The sequence below is a fragment of the Pollicipes pollicipes genome, unplaced genomic scaffold (genome assembly GCF_011947565.3).
Source record: "Pollicipes pollicipes isolate AB1234 unplaced genomic scaffold, Ppol_2.1 Scaffold_4378;HRSCAF=5154_pilon_pilon_pilon, whole genome shotgun sequence".
Classification (NCBI taxonomy): Eukaryota; Metazoa; Arthropoda; class Thecostraca; order Pollicipedomorpha; family Pollicipedidae; genus Pollicipes; species Pollicipes pollicipes.
Genome location: NW_023596480.1, coordinates 8,125 through 23,172, shown reverse-complemented (window position 1 = coordinate 23,172; position 15,048 = coordinate 8,125). Strand labels below are relative to the sequence as shown.

Here is a 15,048-nt window from a genome sequence, read left to right as displayed (position 1 = left end):
CCACACGGCATGGTTTCAAATCCCCGCTTCTCATTGGAAGTTTGAACGGCCCGACCGTAACGTGCCGCAGTTCTCGAACCGTTAACCCGCCGCATTTGACTTCCGTTTCTATTCCGCGCTCCGATCGTGTATGTTTTTATCCGTGCAAGGCGCTGAATCTGCTGAGCTTGGAATCTACTATTGATATTTGAAACACGCACGCGATTGTTGAATGCTGCTGATGGATGCTACGAGTTTTCGAACGAGAAGAACTGCGTTGGCTCAATGGAGCAGAATGCAGACACATCCCTGCTTTCCCTGCCAACGGAAATTTTGGAACACATCTTGTGTTTCCTGCACGTAGAAGATCTTGCTTCTGTGTCACAAGTGTGCAAGAGGCTTTGATGTCCATACTTCAGAGAAAGTATGGAAGTTTGGATTTGAGTCCAGGTGAGTTCCTGCTCTTAGGATGTCAGATTGCTGGAAAGATGAATTTTGCCACTGGCTGTGATCTTTCAGTCTTTTGCTACAGCTGACATCTAAAAATTATTGCAAGATGGAATGCAATCAGACAAATTTGGTAAATGTACACCTTAGATGTCTGTATGTACCCATGGATGCATATTTTTGACTTAAGACAGTGCCAACTACTGCAGTGATTCACCCAGCAGTTGCGAAGAGTGTACCCTCATTACGCTCAGCTGACTGGTTCTGTGATGCAATTACTGACAAATGTATGTCAACTTCCATACTTTTTTTGGCTTCTGCTGTGCAGTAATGGCTAAGTTGTTTCTGAAGAGATGTGTTGGCCATTTTAGAAGGAATTGAATGCTAGGCTATACACAAGTCAAACTGACCTAAAGTGTCAATCCATAATGTTTTTTTTTTGCACGTGGCCTGATCAATGCCTATAGTGTTTTGATTGGGATGATGATTTCTGAAGGCAAAATTATAATATCAGGGAGAAGTATGTTTTGCACTTACTACCTGTAAAGCTCACATGCAACATGGAATTTGGGTGTAGCACATATTGTTTGTTAGAGCACTGTGCAGACCTTGATTTGGGTTCTGGAAATGCAGTGCAGCTGATAAGTGTGTGGTAAAGTCCATTTGTCAAATGACAAAGGAGGGCAGACAGCTGATCAAAGCTTTCATTGCAAATCATCCTCATGAACCCTCATTTGGAACATCTTTTGTTGAATTTTACCTGGCATTGCAATCCTATTCTGCTTAGATGGGAAGGGTTTCATGATGATGTTTCATTCCAAATGCATGCATGCATTCCAAATTTCATTCATATGCTAAATTATCTCAATAAGCAAAACCTTTCCTTTATGCAACCAATGCCAGTAACAGGGATGGCATTTTGAACAAAGGATGAAGAGTGTTGGTGATGGCTTCAGTAAAAGATGCTCCACCTAAAAAATTTATTAGTGTCTTGTTGCTGCTACTGTCTTTTAAAAGGCTCTTATGCTGTCTTTTCCATTCAACCATACACAAATAGTGGAAGGTATTGATAAATGTCATTTGTTGCTTGAATTATGCATGTAAACGTATATTGCATGCAAATGTCATGTATTGATAAATGTCTGAAATTTTGACTGTAGGATATCAAGTGTTCTTCTAATTTATTGTAGTGCTAAACTATACCCTGTGACATTTTATGCAAGCTAGTTTTGACAGGTTCACAAACCAGTGCTGCAGGGGATGGAGCCTAGTGCTAGAAAATAGGCAGCTGTTGGCTAATTCAATGATGGTATTATAACATCTTGTAAACCATACAGTGATATACTTTATAGTGATAAATGCAAATAACTGAGGTTGTCTAGGTCAATGGTTCATGGACAACCAACAGTTGTTATTGGATCTTCATTCTGTTGATCCACATAATTTTCCACCAATCCTTGATTTCCATCTCTCAAATGGTGATGAGCATATTAAACGAACTTCACATTGGTCTTGTAACAATAGCACACCACAAAAGAACTGATGCATGACACCAGTAGTGGACAGCTGCACTACTAAAAGAAACTCAGCTATATTTGATATGATAATCAAAAGTGGTCAAAAGCAACCCATCTTTTTTCACATCACAACCAAAAATTGGAATTTCTTTGCTTCAAACAACTGTTGATTTATGGGCATCTACTTTATTCAGCCCTATCCAAGTAGAAACAAATGTCTCGAGAAATATAAAGATGCTGATCATCTTGCTAATAACCAGCTGCAGTGATGGTTATGGTGAGGAAAATGCGGTGTGGGTGGTGGTGTGCGTCACGTTTCATTGCATATGCTGACTGAAGATGTCATTGATTCAATCACGCTCGCTGTGCCCAATGTTTTGACCAAGATTATTGAGCTAGGCGTGATATTTAGGCACGTCTTCCACCCAAGAGACCTCCCATCGTGCCGATTTGCCTCAGTCGTGACCTTGTTTCTTGTTTCGCAGGTACCCGCGCTTGTTGCAGCCCTCGTGCCGGCCTGCCCTGCTGCGCGTGTTTGAGCGGTGCGGCCGCAGCTGGCGGCGTACTGCGAGGTTCCGCGCCTCGGCTGGCCACCACCTGCGCATGGCCCTAGCCAAGATGGCCGACAGATGCTACTCAGTCCACTGCCTGCCGGACCCCGCCATGGAAGAGTTCCGCAAGCTGGTGCCCGTCCATGGTACCCTGTTTAATCGGGATGCCCTCCTGGAGGTCATCTATCCCCGCCAACACTGTCCGTAAGTTGGATCACATTTTTCGGGTGGTCTGGTGGCATGCAGTTTGCTCAGCTGAATGCAATTTTTTAACCATGAATTCTTAGTCACATAGGTACTGCACGTGTTATGTCCTTCGTATCATCCTTCACGTGCCCTTTGCCGTCTGAACGCTGATGGTGTAGATCACCCACAGTCTGAAGTATTCATTTCTCTAAATTTTTTGTCTTGAACTACGTAGCTTCTCATACTTCTGACAGTTGGGCCATATTGAGAAACGGTGGCCATTTCTCAAGGAGCGTGCCAGTGTCTCTTGTCGCTCTGTCCCGCTTTCCTCTTAGTTTGGAATGGCAATCTTATCCCTGACATTTTGTGGGACAGAACCAAGACTGGATCAATTTTTCACTCCAGTGTCATTACCCCGTCTTCCTCTAGGGTTGCCTTCTGTTATCGTATCTCAGCAGCTTGCCAGTATCGTACGTACCAGGCTGTTCTGTCCAGTACCTTGGTTTATTCTCCAGCACTACCTGCATGCACTTTTCATATGCTTTGGTATCGCCTAAGTAATCTGAACACCAAACCAAACTATTCGCTCAAAAAGTTTTACTCATTGACTTATATATAAGCCTCCGACATCACAACTGGTCTCCGGAGTGGACAGATGCTGTGTTAGGCATATGTGTAATTCGAGCTTTTTTTGGCAGGGATGATGACCTGTCTCTGCGCTACTATGCGCGGATGCTGTTCCGCGAGATCCAGCGAGACGTCGTGCTGCTGCCCATGTTCCGGGAGTACATGCAGCGCCCAGCGCAGCATGTGAACGTGCCCGAAGCGTTTTATCTGATGAGCCTCTGGATGGTTCCGGAGCAAACCAACAACCGAGAGTCCAGTCTTAAGGCGTGAGTCTTTCATCTCCTTACCAGATGCTCGATCTCCATGCGGAAATTGAAAGTTTGGCACGAACAGTGTTTTGCCAGCTCGACTGTGTTTCTAATGTGTATGTAGCTCTTCCTGATTGGCACAAGTACACAACTAATCTCACAGCCCTTTTCTGTGTTTATCTGTGCCGATGATAGCTGACTGCAGGCGTCTGTTACCTGTGGTTATGGCATTTTCAATGTTGTCGCCCTCTAGTCAAATGCCACTCTGCGCTGTGTTTTTACTACAGGAGCATCAACAGGACTTGACGCATGGTGTAGCAAATAGCTAGGTCAAACTTAGTATGCCAGTGTGATCGTGGTTTTCGCCAGAGGAACGGGATACAAGGCACTAATCTCAAATCTGGATACAGTCTTAGCTTTGCAACATTCGTCTCCATCCTCCCCTTCCCCCGTGAACAAAGACGACCTTTCATGCGTACATGCGAGCGTTGACATGGCGTGGTTTTTACAGCTGCTACATGAAGGTCGCCGGCCTGGTTTTGGACGAGCTTCGTCGGAAGCTCCCGGAGCACCCGGCCGCCGCCTGGGATACGTGCAAAAAGAACCCGTTCGGACCTTCGCTGTGGACGGACGACCAGACACTGATGCTCCTGGACGTGCTGAACATTGTACTGTATGACCAGCTTGCCCTGATGAAGGATGAAGAGCCGGCGTACGCACCGGCTGCCGAGCTGAACACACTGGTGAGTGTACTGCATTAAATATTCATCAATGTTTCCTGGACGTTGGAGTAGGTGAAATCACACACAGGACAAGCGCAGACTTCTCTTTCTGACCTGTTTTGCCTGATGGTGTTTTCCGTGCGGGGCTGTGAACTGCGAAGCATACTGTGGATCATGCGTTTTCGCCCGTTCGTCGTAAGGTTCATTATGCGCCTCCTGTCAGATGGCTTAACACCGAACACCCTGTTGCGATGTCTGCACAGTCTAGAATCCAGAGTCTCCGTGAAAATTGCTGACTTTGACGACTGACCATGGTAGTCATGATAAAATGCTCGTCAATGAGGTCGTTACTAATAGGCGATGTTTGATTTCAGCAAGTGTGATCTCCGTTTTGTAGTATATTACTCGCTCTATGACTGAATGGTGTGATGGGCCGTTTGCTCTTGTGTGCAGGTTACTACTGTTGCCTCCAGAACAATGCATTAAATGGCTTGCTGTTTCCTTTTTCAGGTGCTCAACCTTCGTCGCCACCTCCACTGTGCCGGCTCCGGGACGCCGACTGTAATGGGGACGGTCTACTCCTCGGTAGCTGGCATGCTGGGTGTCAACCTCCACAATGTGCAGTTCCCGCATAGCTCGATGATCTGCTGGCACCGAACGTAAGCATTGTGGTAAGGGTCATGGGGAATGGGTCCTCTGGCACCATTGACGCTAAATAGACAGACTGGCTGCTCAAGTCACGTCTTTTTGGGTGTTCCTGCTTTCACGGCGTGCATCTATTCACCAGTTTTTGTAATTACTTGATGCCAAAGACTTTGATGCATTTTTCATGATCAGGCCTGCCTTTTGATGTGTTTGTTTCTTTCAACAAAGCCATTTATTCTTGAAATCAGCTCTGGTAAGTGCATCACTTCTCTGTTCGTTAAAAGTTTCAAATTCCCCGTTATATTTGGTCCTATAACATTTTCTTTAGAGCAATTGGTAACTACGGTACGGAGGAAGGAGACCAAAATAGTGACGTGGTGTTACGTATGATTTGTGGGTAATGACATTCATTATTTCCTTAAAAATAGATATTCATTTCCTAAATATAGCATCCATGTTGTATCAAGCCAATCGTATTGATGCATGATGTGTTGTCATCTTGTGCAAATGCAACAATTTCGCACCGACTGTGTTTGTCTTGTTTGGTCTTGTCTTGTTTACCTTTTTATTAATGTGCTTTTGTGCCTGTTTCTTTGTGACTGAAGTTGTCTGTTGCGCATTGATGTATTGCAATTGACGTAATGCGTGCATAAATGCATGCAGTTCATTGTGCACGATGTCTTGACGTGCTGCTCCTCACGCAGGGACAGTGAAGAGTACCTGTTCATCGACGTTGTCCGTCGCGGCATGCAGCTATCCAGAGAGCAGGTGTTGGAGGAGTTGAATGCTGTACATCCGGACATGGACCTTCAGATGCTGGAACCCTTTCCCAGAGCAGGGGTACGTGATGCATCTGATGTTGCAAATTCTGGGAGCACAGGCCCTGTTATATAGAGTACGTGGATTTTTTGTTGAAAAATCTGCCGTTTTGTTTGACGAGTAGTTATATGGCTGCCTTTGGCAAAGGAACTTTGCAAAGAAAGCACCAGAGTCTAAGGTTCAGGGTGTTTTGTTCTTATATGAATCTGTGAGTACCAGCAGGCCCGCTACAAGCTAGTGATAAGTCCTGCTGTGTGTACACTCTTCAGTGTGCTGTAGTGCCAATACGATGTCCCTCTTTGTCTCACGTGATGCATTGTTTTCGGCAGCTGCTGGGCCGCCTGATCAATGGCGCCACCCATCCGGAAGCCCGCCGGCCAGGGACTGGCTTCGACCTGGTCTCGTTTGAGACACTGGCCTGCTGGGCTCGCAGCGACTGCCGCCTGGACATGGCTGCGCTCGACGACCTGATGTCCGCTGTTGCTCGCTCCAGACCGATGTACGCACGCCGCCTGCTGCAGGTCAGTGGTGTTTAATGACGCTGGACCTTAAAATTCAGCACGTACAATCTAAGAAGCATACATGAATCGCTTAACGCAGCATGTGTGCGATGTGTAGTCGTCTAGAAAGCCTCGGCTTCGACCAATCGTCTTCGTCGATTTCATTCATCAGGCGGTGCTGAGGTGGGCAGCGATGGCACAGCGGTGTCGCATTTTCGTGGCATTTGGCAGTTGTTTTCAACCGTTGTCGGAAGTACACGTCTGGTTCTCTTTTATATGCCTAATAATTGTTTTAGATGTAGATGTGATCGGACGTCTGCAAGGTGACGTTCTGGCCTCATCTTTGGGTCACGGGAGTATCGAATTCGTACATGGCTCGCAGTCAAGGGCTGTTCGTTGCGTCCGAAATTGTGTCAGAAAAAAAATACGTGGCGATACAATGATGGAATCTGATGCGACCTTATTTTCACTGCCTTCCGTCCGCAGCAATTCGTCGAGGCTAACGGCGTGTTACTGGCGGAGAACGAGAGGCGTGGCTTGGAAGTACTCATGAAGCACTTCAAGAGGATGTATAACCGGCTGACGCGCTCCCTGGATGAACAAGAGGCCATAGTCCAGGAACTGGTAATAATAATAAACTGGATTTGATGAAATTGCCAATGCGTGAAGTTACTCCTGTAGCTTTTTGTAGCTTTTCACCAACGTAATGCGGAAGCGTGCCTGTGCGTACGCGTGTGAGAGGTGCAGTTGGATTCCGTGGTGCTGTTGTGTGTCATGTTATGTTATGCATGCATGGTGGTCAGTTACGTGTACGTGTTTTTGCAAACGCACGTTAAAATGCTGAATGCTAATTGCCGCTGGCTAAATTCCGTTGTCGAGCATGTTTAATCCCATGTCTAGGCATCATCGGCATAAAAGTGTGATGCAGATGTGCTAATGTTACGTCGTTTTGTGCGTGTGAGCTTTTTGCTTCAAGGATTTGTGGATGCCCTATTTTCCCTTCTTGTTGTTCCTGGTTTGGCTGATGCTCGGTACTGCCATCGCAGCTCATTTCTTTTCAATTATGTTTTGTGTCGCGCTACTCATGTTATACCATGCCGCTCAATCATCTCCCGCGGTTGTGTGCAACGCCGTCAGTATTTTCATCGGTGTTGCAGGTGAGCCTCCGCGCGGCGGACCGAGCAGCGGGCGACTATCCGAGGCAGTTCGGCGTCGGTGACGTCGTCACGTACGGCGACGAGCGCCTGGCAGTGGTGTACGGGTGCTCATCATACTACGAGGCCTCACAGGTACGAGCGGTTTAAATGGAGTGACAGGATCAGGCCAGTCCATGTCTGACCCCATTTGTACTGTTTTTTTAAGGAATTGATCTAGTTACGTGGCAAAGCCTGAGAAGTCAACTCGACTTTTTTGTTGTTTGTCACTTCTTCCACAGAAAGGCAGTCGCTGAAGGCCTGGTAAATATTTATTTGTGTGACAAGTGCTATCCTTATTTTGCCAACAGTGATCTTTTTTGAAAGAGGGGATATAGAATGTCTTCAGCATGTTGGGGTTTAAAGTATCTAATATGGTCAATTATGGTTTTACAATGTCCTGTCCGCCATTCACATAATTTGTTTTCAATGCATGCCATCGCCGTATCACAAATATGTCTTTCTGTTTCATACAGGCATGTTGCATTTGTGTCATTCTTTCATTCTGGGTTTTTCCCCTTCTTGATTGGTAGTAGAAATCGGTGCATTAGTGATGGGCATGTAAGCGTACCATTTTGCTACGTATGTCACTTGACACGTGAAAGTTCCTTACCAGCATTTCCACGGAGCCTCACAGTTTCCCCTCGCTCTCATCTCCTACGACGGCCACGTGGTGTGAGTTATTGTGTTGACTCGGGGTTGGTGGTGTTTGCAGGACTGGATAGCACATAGTCGCGTCTGCTCCGGACTTCAGCGGGGAGAAAAGCAACCTGTCTACAACTTGCTGATGGAGGGTGACCGTTTCGGATACATGGCTGAAGGTGAGCAGGCTCCCCGAGTAAATGTTGTGCACCGATTTGGAGTACATTACACTGACATCCCACCAGTATGTCAGTTACGAGCAGAGCGCTGGCATATTTTGGTTGGGTGCATTGGACCAGCTTTATGTACACCACGAAGGTGCTATGTTGAGTTGACCATTGATGATGTCTGCATGGCAGCTTTCGGAATATCTGCTCTGATTCGTATTCATTGCTATTTCATGAGTTCCAATATTTCTACATTACACAGCCAAACTGGACGTTGCACTACGTGGTGCAGCTCACGCCCCTAGCTGCTGTTGAAAAAATATTGTTAGGCTGTCTACAAATCACAGCAACTTGCAATATATCTTGCACCCATTCTTGTGTAGAGCGCCCCTTCTGTCTGCCACTAACAGAAGTGGATGTATCATTGCAGAGGAGCTGCAACTGGCCCCAGATCCCCAGCCTATCGATCATCAGGAAGTGGGACGCTTCTTCACCCGGTTTGACGGGGAGCGGTACGAGCCGATCGCTCCGCTGGCCATTCTCTTCCCCGAGCCGCGGCGTGAGCATGAGTCCAAAACGAGCTTCGTGGAGTCTCTGATAGATGGCAGCGACAGCGACTGGGAAGACGACGTCGAGGATGAAGAGGAAGAATGGAGACGGGCACGTCCTGCAGTGTGGATGGGCGTTTGGCCAGAGATCCTTCCCGAGGACTCAGATGATGAGGAGGACACTGATGATGTTGCCGTGGCCGGTGACGGTGGCCCGGTGGACCACTGATGGGTGCGTTGAATTGTGCGGAAAATCACAGGGGTTTTCTGAATACCTTAGCTGCCTCAGTTACTCTGCATGGCTGTACATATATGCATATTTGTGTGCAGGTGTTTTGTTTGCTTGTAACCCATGGCATTTTTCTGTGATTTGTCACGCTGTATTGACGCCTTTTATCCCAGGCAGTCGGTGCTTGCAGACATAACGTCATGATGCTGTTTCTCAGGTGCCTTCATTTGTATGTGATAGTTTTCTGTGCCATCGGTTGTTTATGTCATGCCGGCTTGAGAAATATGTGCATGTGCCACCTGTACATTTGTTTGTATCAAGAGTGATATGTGACGAGTGATTTCGTACCTGGCATGCAGTGGTGGCTGTGCGAAAGCTCATCAGTGATATTTCGTCAATTGTTAAGGCATTGAAATGTGTCCATTGCTTTGTTCATATCTATGCTCAGGCATTGGAATGTGTTCATTGCTAGGTTATCATGGGCTATTGCTTACATACCTGTGATATGTTTTCAAGTTTTGTGCCTTCACTAACGCCGATAATTGTGTCCTGTTTATCTACATTTATCGGCGGTAGATAGGCAATTGGTGATTGCAGATGTAACGTGATCATCCTGTTTCTCAGGCCCCTACAGTTGTATGTGATAATTTTATGTGCCATCAGTTTTGTATGTAATACGAGCTTTAGAAGTATGCGTATGTGCCATGTCTACATTCATGTGTATGATATGAGTGATATGTTGCGAGTGATTTTGCCCTTGGCTGTGGGAAGGCTCATCAGTGATGTATGGTCAATTGTTTAGGCGTTGAAATGTGTTCCTTGCTGTGCCTTAGGTCTTCATGGGCAATTACTTGCATAGCTGTGATATGTTGTAAAGTCTTGTGCCTTCATTTTTGCCGATAATTGTATCTTGTACATGTACATTTGTCGGTGGTAGGTACCACGTGCCGTTGGTAACGCAGTTTTACAAAGGAGCGACTTCGGGCTTTACGTGCGTCATATGGCACGAAGCCCTGCAAGATGTGTAACCATGTGTATATGCGTGCGCAATATACTAATAAATCAATGTCATTTTTCCTGAGATGAATGCAAGGCGGATTTCAATACACTGAAGGCCCTCTTTTATAAGCAGTGAGACAGCACCGACATTGCCCATGACCTATGATGCGGCGCGTCAGCACGGATTGCTCTCCATTATTTTTTACATGAATTCCTGAAAGAATTACGTCGGGCTTCGGTAATTTTCAACAAGCAAGAGTCGTGCATGGCGAAATTACTGGCACGTGCGGGGCCTCACAACTCGCATTACGAGCGGTGGCGCAGGCTCGGTAAACTTCGTTGGCCAGAAATCACATGTCTTCAGCGCCTTTGCCGGTTAAGTACTTATTTCATTTTGAACGTGCACATATCGTTGCGACCAGATGTCTGAGCGTGAGGAAAAATGCGAACAATTCAAAAGAAACAAGTAGTAGGCACTCATGTATGTGACTACGGAATGTTTGCGCCATGGCAAATGGCATCAGGCTACCTGTGACCATCGCCCCGGTCGGATCGCACGTTACGTGCTCCTTCCTCCCGCTTGATCCCCTTATACGCTGAGGGAGTGACCGGCCAAAACCGGCGAGAGGGTCCGCGACCCACCACTGACTGGTGACTGACAAGTGACTTTCATTAGGATGGACAAGGCCATCAAGAGAGCGGTGATCGACGCGGTGATGCAGGGAAACCTCCTGAATTCTGTTAATGAGCAGGTGACGGCGACCGTGGCCGAAGCTGTGGTCGATAAGGATGAACAGTTCAAACGGCAGGGGCCTGGGGCTGGGGGAATAGAGGAAACCAAGCGTAAACTAAATGACCGAAGCATTGCCCAAGGCGTCTCCGCCTTCACACGCGCCCTGGTAGCCGGCTACATACCCTTCGCTCGGGTGGGTGGTCATTTTGAGCGCCCCCTGAGATCTCGGGAACTTAGACAGCTAGAGATACCAGACTTGCGAGGTGTGTTGACCTGTACGTTAAGTCACTCAGGTCAAAGTTCCAGGTTCCTCTCATGACCTTCGTGTTAAAAAGGTGAAACAATATCAAGTTTCAGTGTCAGAGGCAGGGGGGGGGGGGGGAGCGAGTACATTGTGTCCCCTGCGCCGTTAGTCACGCTGCCAAGCGCATCGCCACGAGAAAGAACCGCTTTTTGCGCTTTGACGGCATTGCCCCAACGGACCCGATCTGTAGGCAGCGTCACCTGAAGGCGGCAGCACCACCGTAGTTAGCGCCACCACCGTAGGTGGCGTCATCTACAACTCCGCGCAATTCGTGCCGAGCTACGTTAGCGGGCAAAGGGCACGAGCCAATGCTGGATTTAGGGCACTAGCAAAACGGGAACATTTCATTAGTTTGCCCGTCACAAAAATCATGCGCTGAAGTGATAATCCAGAGTGAAATCATACGTGTAAAACAAAATAGCAACACATGATTTACCAAGCGCAACCACAGAAATCGTGACTGATGGAATACTGACTCTTTAATTCGGAACAAACGTGCTGCACAACGCTAGGAAAAACTGGGCTTAGCTTCCGCGCACTGGAGATCACTGGTTAAGAAAGCATTTGCTAACTACGGGACCACAAAGTTGTTTTGTTAATCAACGAAGTGATTAAATGCGTTTAGGTTTGCGTGTGTATTATCTGCACTGATGATCACGGTCCAAATTTATCTCATCCGAGACAAAATTAACAATTCATCGAAAAATCTTAGCTGTACTAGTTAAAAGGGAGGTGCCAGATTTCATGAGATTGAAGCAACCATCACATAGGATGCAATCAACATGCTTATAATCATCAGTGTGCTTTTAAGTGGCAGCGGCTGATACGGAGTGGCATAGACCGCTCCAGATAAGACAACTGTTATATCTGCTAACTGTTCTTTCAGTGCGTCATTCTTTCATTGCATCGTGGAACGTTTGTGTGACGCTTGACGTGCTGTCAAATGAGCCATGCGAAATTACCAGCTTGTAGTATCTCGAACTCGTTGAGAGATGGCAGCACTGGCGCATTTTTCACTTATCGACCACAGCTTCGGCCACGGTCGCCGTCACCTGCTCCTTGACAGAATTCAGGAGGTTTCCCTGCGTCACCGCGTTGATCACCGCTCTCTTGATGGCCTCGTCCATCCTAATGGAAGTCACTTGTCAGTCACCAGTCAGTGCTGAGTAGCGCGGACACTCTCACTTGGCTCGGCCGGTCACTCCCCCGGCTGTATAAGGGGAGCGAGCGAGTGGACGGAGCAGGTAACGTGCGATCCGACTGGGGCGGTGGTCACAGGTAGCCTGATGCCACTGCCATTGCCCAAACTTTTCTTAGTCATAAACATGAGCTTCACATGAGCATGACGTGACATGCATGACAAACATGAGCATTTGTTTCTCTTAAATTTTTCGCATTTTTCCTCTCGCTCGACATCTGGTCGCAACGATATGTGCACGTTCAAAATGAAGTTAATACTTAACCGCCAAAGGAGCTGAATCCATGTGAATTTCTGGCCAACGAAGTTTACCGGGCCTGCGCCACCGCTCATAATGCGAGTGTGAGGGCCCGCACGTGCAAACAGTTCACCATGCGTGACAACTTCCGACTTGTTGAACATTACGGAAGTCCGACTTAATTCCGCCGGCAGTACGGTAAAATTAATTTTAGTTGAAATGAAATGTCAATATTTAAAAGTCACCCTCGCACTCATGACAAGATAAGAGCGTTATTCAAATTGTATCAATTCGTAAGCCATACGGCAATCAAGGCCGAGAAAATGCAGTTGTCGAGGAGTTTATATCTGACCTTTGTGAGCGCGTTTGTAGATATAATGGCCGTCAATGGACGCTCAATCAATGTTGTGCAATATATGATGACGTAATCAAACTATGAAGCATTCTAGGGGAATATTTACTAAAGAGATAATTGTACTGTCTGGAGCAGTCTTTTGCATTTAAAAGTATACGTTAAACGCAATAAAACGCGTTATAAAACGCATATCGCGGCATAAAACGTTAAGTTATAAGTGGCGTGGTTTCATCATGTCTGATGATGCTTCCAGTATATTCAAATGTGAAACACTCCTTCAAGACCGCCGACCTAGATCATGGCCGGTTCCCAATTTACCCCGTGAGTATCAGTGAACGCAACATCTAAGGACTCGTTCAATGTCAGGCCAAAACGAAGGAATCGGAATCGTTCTAAAACTAAGGAATCTAAGGAATTTAGAAAACTAAGGAATCGTTCCATCTGATGAAACAACGGAGTAGTAAGTGAAGCCGTACATCTCGGAGATAATTTCTTATGCAGCATAACACTCAAACTGATGAATTTCATTAGCGTAGGGTCAAGGACAAAGGTTAGATCAAGGCAACAAATAACCTGCTTGTTGCCGCAACTCAATGTATGGGGTAGTTTCTAGTGCTTATTCTCATGTTGTTCAGAGCAAGAACCACGTTATGCATCTACTATAGGGCTCTTTAAGTTCAGGAAAAATGACGTACCTTAAAATCCCGGGTGAGCATTTTGTTTCTAAGAACGTATCGCCTAGCATAATAATTGATGACTACTTAACTGCAAAAATATACGGAGTCTCTAAATATTTGCTCATATCTACGCTTTACGGGTAAAAAGCGGTCATTGAATGTAAGAGTGTACTAGATGCCTTTTGTTTAGGACCAGCATCATCTAGATTCACAGTGGTTGCATGAGACGGTCTTGGTGGGAGGGGGGCGGGGGGAATTTCAGTCATCAGTCCGAAACTCGACATTTTTTATCCTGTTTGACCAATAATGTCATGATCTAAGAGGCTTAGTTTCACACTTTTGAGTTCACGTACAGCTGACCTTGTGAATTTTGTGAACCCACGTAACTTGTGAATCTTTTGTCTTTAGCGTTTTTGCTCTCTGAGATCTCAGGGCAGTCAAATTGACTTGCCAGGATAAAAAATGTCGAGTTTCGGACTGATGACTGAAATTCCCTCGCCCCCTCCCACCAGACCGTCTCATGCAACCACTGTGAATCTAGATGATGCTGGTCCCAAACAAACGGCATCTAGGACACTCTTACATTCAATGACTGCTTTCTATCCGGAGAGCGTAGATATGAGCAAACATTTAGAGACTCCGTATATTTTTGCAGTGAAGTAGTCATCAAGGATTATGCTAGGCGATACGTTCTTAGAAACAAAATGCTCACCCGGGATTTTTAGGTACGTCATTTTTCCTGAACTTAAAGAGCCCTATAGTAGATGCATAACGTGGTTCTTGCTCTGAACAACATGAGAATAAGCACCAGAAACTACCCCATACATTGAGTTGCGGCAACAAGCAGGTTGTTTGTTACCTTGATCTAACCGTTACCCTTGACCTACGCTATTGAATTTCGTCAGTTTGAGTGTTATGTTGCATAAGAAATTATCTCCGAGATGTACGGCTTCACTTACCACTCCGTTGCTTCATCGGATGGAACGATTCCTTAGTATCGTCTTCGCTGAATCCATGGCCCGATTTCGGCAACCGTAGGTCAGCAGCCTCATAAGGTGCAACTAAATTGCTGACACTGAACAACCCGCTATTCAACTGTGTACTATTACGCCAATTTTGGAGCGGCTACGCCACGCTGGGCAGGAATCATACCGGAAAACATCTGTGGAGGGGAGGGGGTGAAACACACCGGCACCCAAGCGCATCTTAATCTGCACCCGGCTGGCCAGGTGAGCACCACACGCTCGTATTGGGTCAATGCCATTCTCTAAAATATCATCACTACGAAAGAACCAATATAAGAAACAATGACAAGATTGGGTTGTTTGTAAGCAAATTAAATTTTTTCACACTTTCGGACCTTAGGCCATACCTTCGGGTTAAAGAAGATCGAGCAATGCTTAACTCCCGATCGGTGTTAAGGTATCACCACAACTCCTTATGCAAACGCTTTAAATCTAATACCTGCCCTGAGTAAAGCGTAGCTGGCATTCTGTTCAGATTTGGAGTCTTGTTTAACCTTTC

The 15,048-nt window shown here is 46.3% G+C and overlaps 3 protein-coding genes across 3 annotated transcripts; all 3 read left to right on the top strand.

The window, feature by feature from the left end:
- Positions 1–398: 398 nt before the first annotated feature.
- Positions 399–4,717, top strand: LOC119097779 (uncharacterized; the record flags this gene model as incomplete). Its single annotated transcript, XM_037220751.1, has 4 exons — positions 399–429; positions 2,429–2,698; positions 3,379–3,573; positions 4,067–4,717. Coding segments are annotated over 4 exons (746 nt in total), but the record flags the coding sequence as incomplete, so codon positions are not given.
- A 124-nt stretch (positions 4,718–4,841) lies between these two features.
- Positions 4,842–8,113, top strand: LOC119097778 (uncharacterized). The gene is made up of 6 exons (XM_037220750.1): positions 4,842–4,936; positions 5,627–5,762; positions 6,071–6,262; positions 6,728–6,865; positions 7,399–7,530; positions 8,051–8,113. The coding sequence occupies exons 1-6, from the start codon at positions 4,842–4,844 to the stop codon at positions 8,111–8,113; spliced, it is 756 nt and encodes a 251-aa protein (XP_037076645.1).
- Positions 8,114–8,228: 115 nt separating this feature from the next.
- On the top strand, positions 8,229–10,047 carry LOC119097780 (uncharacterized). Its single transcript, XM_037220752.1, has 2 exons — positions 8,229–8,255; positions 8,674–10,047. The coding sequence occupies exons 1-2, from the start codon at positions 8,246–8,248 to the stop codon at positions 9,018–9,020; spliced, it is 357 nt and encodes a 118-aa protein (XP_037076647.1). The 5' UTR covers positions 8,229–8,245; the 3' UTR covers positions 9,021–10,047.
- Positions 10,048–15,048: the final 5,001 nt, after the last annotated feature.

What these genes read in the sequence shown, in the direction of transcription:
- LOC119097778 (XM_037220750.1), top strand. Translation starts at nt 4,842, where the DNA reads ATGGGGACGGTCTACTCCTCGGTAGCTGGCATGCTGGGTGTCAACCTC. An exon ending in ACGCACGCCGCCTGCTGCAG is followed by an intron (nt 6,263 to 6,727) that starts GTCAGTGGTGTT and finishes TTCCGTCCGCAG; the next exon opens with CAATTCGTCGAGGCTAACGG. An exon ending in AGGCCATAGTCCAGGAACTG is followed by an intron (nt 6,866 to 7,398) that starts GTAATAATAATA and finishes TCGGTGTTGCAG; the next exon opens with GTGAGCCTCCGCGCGGCGGA.